Source organism: Haliotis rubra, unplaced genomic scaffold (genome assembly GCF_003918875.1).
Source record: "Haliotis rubra isolate DU_JTF1 unplaced genomic scaffold, ASM391887v1 Scf538, whole genome shotgun sequence".
Classification (NCBI taxonomy): domain Eukaryota; kingdom Metazoa; phylum Mollusca; class Gastropoda; order Lepetellida; family Haliotidae; genus Haliotis; species Haliotis rubra.
The window spans coordinates 511,061-517,060 of NW_025767233.1; the positions used below are offsets into that span (position 1 = coordinate 511,061).

The window sequence follows — 6,000 nt, forward strand, 5'->3', positions numbered from 1 at the left end:
GTGAAACTGATGACACGCCTGACATGCCACCCCAATTACCAGCTGAAGCCTGGGTACTGAAAGTAACGAATTGAAATCAAGTGGCGCGTCTCGATCTGGTGAAAATCTCTCATAACCTAACCCCGGATAAAGTTTAATTATTCCCAGCTTCCAATGTGCACGACAACGAGGTACGACTGTACATGTCATATAGTAGCGACGATTAACATATACTCATGCCAAAAATGGTTGTCACCCCCCCCCCCCCCCTCTCCAATTAAAACATTAGAACGGGTGACAACCATTATTGGCATGAGTATATATGTCCTCCGTCCCAGATCCCCTCGACACGCCCTCCGACTACAGGCAACAAGGAGTGATCTCCTGTACTCACTTGGAGAACCCCATTTGCCTGCAGACGACGGCAGCATCCTTGTCATCCCACTCGTCGTCACAGACAGTACCCCACTGACCCTGGTGTTGAATCTCCACACGACCCATCAGACCTGAAGTACCTCCTGTAATCTGGACGGGTATGTCCGTCTCCATGTCTACAACACGTAAAGATAGGTGTAAGACTTCAAATACCCACAGCCTTCGATATTACTGAAAACTATGAAGAAGATGTACCTGGATCACAGTCCACTCCTGCGTCGTTGTTGTGGGTACAGTCGGTGACAGCCCAGGGTTTCAGAAGGCAATCTGTCAGCCTAGCCTCACTTCCAGTACAGCTAAAGTCATCCAGCCAGATAACCCCTCCACCAGGCCCATAGTACGATCCTCCATGGGGTGTAAACAATGAACTAGGGACATGATTAGGACATTTGTTAATTGAAAGCAAACCTTTAAGTCATAAGTATATATGGTCGTTTTGGTATCTATTACAGAACTGTAAAGAGCATGGGTCGGGTGATTCATATGTTTTAAGTCTCACAAAGAAAGACGTGACGTGATACAATTAGAATATACAGTAGAACACGGATATAGCGAACACGGATAAAGCGTACAAACGGATATAGCGAACAAATTTAAAAGTCCCGTCAACAGTCCTTTATAATATCATTAAAATTATACGCGAATAACGAACTCGTGAGTAGCGAATTAACGGCTATAGCGAACTGATTTACTACCCCCAAGCCCAACTAACGACGTGATTAGCGAACTCACTCAGTGTCAGCTCAGCCACTTAGCGGTATACATCAACCTTGTTGAATTTTAATGTTATGTCAATGTACATGTACAAGAATAAATATTTGTAGCCTCAGCATATACGTGTCTCTACATCTCTACAATCCAAGATGGCGGTCAAATGTACATATTTACAGCATAGTCCCCTTCCATATTTATATACACTTGCCAACCATGATGTGTGTTTTCTCTCGTTTCGTACACGTCCTTCCCCTGTCTGTCGAAGACGTCCTCTTTACAACTGCTGTGTCATCATCGTTGATCCGAAATGAGTTCCGGTTGGAGCTGTTTTAATGTTTGGGGACAGGTGGAAGTCTGTCGAAGCCATATCAAGAGATTACGGTGGGTGCTGAAGGATTTCAAATTCACACTGATGGATTGTGGACATAGACTGCCTGAGTGGAGCATTGTCCTAATGAAAGAGCACGCCTTTTCCAAGCTTCCAACTTTTGTAAGTTTAAACTTCGTCCCGAAATCGTGAAGCATAAACGATCCGTACATGCTCTGTGTCAGACGCTTCCTGTGTTTTGATTGATGTTTGGAAGTGGTAAACGCAGGTTTCATGTCGCGCTACACTTTCCAGGTCAGCTTCAAACATGGCTAGGTGATCACGAAAGACATGTTGTGGTTGATGCGTTTCTATTAAATGTCAGAAGCGTTGGGAAACAACGAACTGTTATTTGTTTTAGTGCCAAAGAGTCTGTGATGAAGGAAGTCCCTTGAGGGTAGCTGCTGAGCCGAGACTCCCATCCTCACTAAATGATTAACGACAACGATACCCTTGACAATCTACGCAAAATATCTTTTCATTAGAACTTAACCATATCTTCAAACATTAACATAGTTCTTACCCTGTATACCCCAGCTGGCGACAGACTACGGTGGCAGCGTTGTTATCAAAGGTGTCATCACATATTGTTCCCCAAGTGCCGTTATGATAGATTTCCAGGCGTCCTGCCGACTGCCGGTCTAGATCTGGTGGGGCCACGAGTCTCAATGAGTTCTCTTGTTGTCCTGAAAAGTACACATTAGGATATTTCACTTTGTTTGGCCCGTGATCAATGTTGAAAGAGATCAATATTTGTCCATCTATTACTTAATACCTCGTTTTCTAAAATTAATCCGCATTTACACTATCAACTAACTATTCTGCAAACATTCACTCCGTGAGGTGTTATTTAGGAGATAAATTTCATTTAAAACCGAACGCGTAGCGTGAGGTTTTAAAAGAACAATTTAGAGCTATTATAATTTCGTTATATACTGACTGACTGACTGAATTGCATTATTAGTTTTACGCCGCTTTTAGCAATATTCCAGGAATATTACGACGGAAACGGGCTTCACACATTGTACCCATGTGGGGATTCGAACCCGGGTCTTCGGCGTGACGAGCCAACGCTTTAACCACGCTACCCCACCGCCCCCGTTATATACCTCTGATTTTCCAACACAGTAGGTTTGTCTCCATTCTACCATGACAATTTTATGAACAATTTCAGGTGGAACTCTTTCTTTGGTTACGAGTCAAAACGTGAAGCGGCCTCGCATTCCAATCTCAAGTGGAACCGGCCGAAACGGGGTGATTGGTGGCAAACCGTCAATGACTAGCAAACTCCAGATTCAGTAATAACAAATCACGTTTTGTTTTTTCAATGTATCAATCATCAATCATTAACTGATAAGTTGGAAAACATATATCAAATAAGTTAAAAAGCTTGGTTCACATTTGAAAATTCCACCTTGGACCCTTTCCCCACCAGAATAATGGCAACAACCTCATGGCCTTGACCTTTTCTCGGAAGTCATTGTTTACATTTACGTGCAAATTTGGAAAGATGCGACAGGAGAGCCTCAGACAGTTTGCGCAGGGTTAACCTGATTGGTTGACTGAGATAGTCTTTGATATCTAATTACTGGTACTGGTATAAAATTTAAGAGTAGAGGCGCTTTTGCTGTAACGAGAAGTCCGTGTTGTACCGAATTTAGATACTGTTGAATTTTGCGCCCTGTCAACTTGACTATTTCACGCACCTCTACGTCTGCGTGCGACAGCTGTGGTGACTCTTACACACTCATGTGTGTACTTTGTGCTCAAATTCGATTCTACGGATATTATTTTCTACAGTTTGGAAAGTGTTTTGTGACCTAGTGGCTTCAAAGTGTAGTGAATTCAAATTGAATCGGATTCACTGGCATGTTCGCGAGTCTGTTGACAAAGAGCCAGATTTGTGGTGATATTTCCGAAAGGATGGATCAGGACATGAGGGTGTACCTCTGGCATAAACACGGTAAGGTAATTAATTATACTTTAATAGACTACTTTAGATCAAGCAGTGTAATGGATAAGAGGGATCATGACTAAGCTACATAACTTTTTCAACGATATTATACTTTTAGAAAAAACATATGTTAGGGTAAACAGAACGGTTTGCAGATTCTCCAATTGTGTTTTACTACCGCTAAATTTGAAACAGTATAAATTTCAAAATATCATTTTGTTTGAATTGATAACCCAACTGTTTATGTATGTGGACGGAAGGCATTAAAATTTCTTCGGCGTTCGATGTTAATGCATCCTCCGTTACCGGATCAAGATCAGTGGCGATATCGTTGACGAAAGCTGATAATAAATTTAACACGGAAATTATATAGCAGTCTATTGCTGGATCTATTCTGACATAACATAGAATCATGGTAAACATATTTGTTTTTGCTGAATTTTTATTCGGAAAGCAGACGATGTTTTGATCTTGTTCGACTGAATATTTGTTTCCATGCTTTCGAAGTACTTTTGTATGTATAAACACCTATTGCTGTGATTTACGCAAGTGGTGAGTCGAGCCCGTCATCGCTAAATCCATCTTTAAAGACATATGTGTAATTTCCGACAGCAAAATCGCCGTAATTTATCGATGCATCGGTAGGTTGTTTGGTGTCCGCCATGTTGGTGGGCAGACAAAAATAGTGCATTACCGTAAACCATGTATGATTGCGCACGGAAAATCAGAGACCTGTATAACGTGATTATATACCTCTGAATGACTATAATTAACCAATCACAATCCAGTGTTTACTGAAGTCATGGTAGAATGAGTGTTTGACATCTACCAAACTCGCGCTCGAGGTCTTACTTTCCCAACCATAACCTCGGAGTCGTGCTTTATCCTACACGTAAACTTACGAAATAACATCGATTTTCAGATTTCACATCATAAACGAATTCGGTATTCAGAAGTGGCAGTGATTCATTTCTTCACAATTGGTTTCTATTTTAACCGTGTGACAACACGTACTTCACACTGTGTATTTATTATAGTTGAACCGCGTAGGTTTCATTCGAAATACTGAAGCACATTTCCAGGCTTCCCTGTGTCCTCACATATTTGCTTTGATACCCAGGTTAAATAAAATGATAAAAGCTAAGCATGTTGGACAGAATCTCAACGTCAGTGTTGATTTGCTGACAGAAGCGAAGGAAAGCGAACGACTGTTGCACTGTGTTGAGGAGAAGACACAACCCTGCTGAGTCCTTCGCTGGGATGAAGACGGCTGGCCTGAAAAGCGAAACACTGTTTGCTGCTCAGGATCAGCCACTTCCCACTAGTAACCGTCTATGTGTGATGTTACGTCAAAATGGAACAATGAAATGTAGATTGCGTAATGAAAATAATGAGACTGTCCAACAGCTTTTTTGATGATGCCCCACATTTGTACAGATACAGTATATTCAGGGACATGATGGCGCTGTTCGGTCCTTGTATTACAGTCTACCACACGCTTGTACCTTTGACTCTGACGTCCATCCATGGTACGACCGAGAATAAGTAGAGGGTGTCATGGACAATTCTTTGGAATAGGCCCATGCAGTCTCGGGCATATCCAAGTTAACAAACCCGATCTTGTCCTATTTAATAAAACCAATGAATTATGTCCCCAAACATGAATTTCCTTTGGGCAGCCGACTAACCATTGTCCACGTGCTTTGGTTTGGTACTCCCTGATCTCTTGGCGCAGATCAGGAAAATGCAAGGGGTCTCCATTTGGGGCACAACCCTTCTGACGCTCTAGGTAATGCAGAAGGCTACAGTGTTGAGGAGTCTCCATATCCTCCCGAAAGTTCAATGGGTTCGACTTGGCAGTGAAGTTCATTAGAAGCCTCACCTCCAACACTCAACCTTTACTGAGTCTGTGTTGTGTGTTGTTTACTTCAGACTGGTGGACCCTAATACCAACCAGTAGGTTGTGTGTTGGTATGTGTGGAAGAAAGGCCAGGTGTTGGTCATATACTACTTTCGTAAAACCCATGATCAATGGTATAGGGTGATGCCAAATCAGGATTCACTGCTGTTATGAATTGTGATCGTTACGTACTGGATTATCTCGAAAACTCGGATTGTGTTGCTCTGTTTACATTTGTACTGGGAAACATACCTTGTGTGAGACACCACGACAGTAACAGCACTGTAAGCGATGACCAGTCGACGTGGTGTGACATACTCAGTGGACAGCATACAAGTCGGTCACAGGAACTCACAGGTATGTGCGCCACAGCCGACAGACAGTGTATGTTAGAGTAAGCAAGTTAGGCAGTCAAATATTGAGGTGCGAAGGTTGTCAGTGATAACCAGATCGAGATACCATATCTCCCGACTGTGGGACACTGCTGTGGTTTGAGGGCGCAATCTCGTCATGAAAGGCTAACTTGTTGTCATGAGAAAGGTATGTGGTGTAATAGCAATTAGGTTTCCGTTATCCGATTTGGCGATATACGAGCTGGCTGCTTTACAGTTATATAACCTACTGCGTAAAGAGCTTTTGCGTCATATAATT

The 6,000-nt window shown here is 42.4% G+C and overlaps 1 protein-coding gene across 4 annotated transcripts in view; it reads right to left on the reverse strand.

Annotated features, from left to right (window-relative positions):
• The window catches only part of LOC124253291 (deleted in malignant brain tumors 1 protein-like), a 130,411-nt gene extending 124,620 nt beyond the window's left edge, over positions 1–5,791 (reverse strand). For 2 of the 4 annotated variants that reach the window (XR_006892159.1, XM_046687034.1), the window contains exons 1-4: positions 5,602–5,787; positions 2,019–2,181; positions 610–782; positions 374–530 (exon numbers count right to left, since the gene is read on the reverse strand). Coding sequence is in view for 2 of the 4 variants with exons in the window: in XM_046687034.1 (XP_046542990.1) it covers positions 374–530; positions 610–782; positions 2,019–2,181; positions 5,602–5,665 (557 nt within the window). In the remaining 2 variants the exon portion in view is untranslated. Of the gene's footprint in view, positions 1–373; positions 531–609; positions 783–2,018; positions 2,182–5,601 lie in introns of all 4 variants that reach the window. The other 2 variants (XR_006892160.1, XM_046687035.1) reach the window with 2 other exon arrangements.
• Positions 5,792–6,000: the final 209 nt, after the last annotated feature.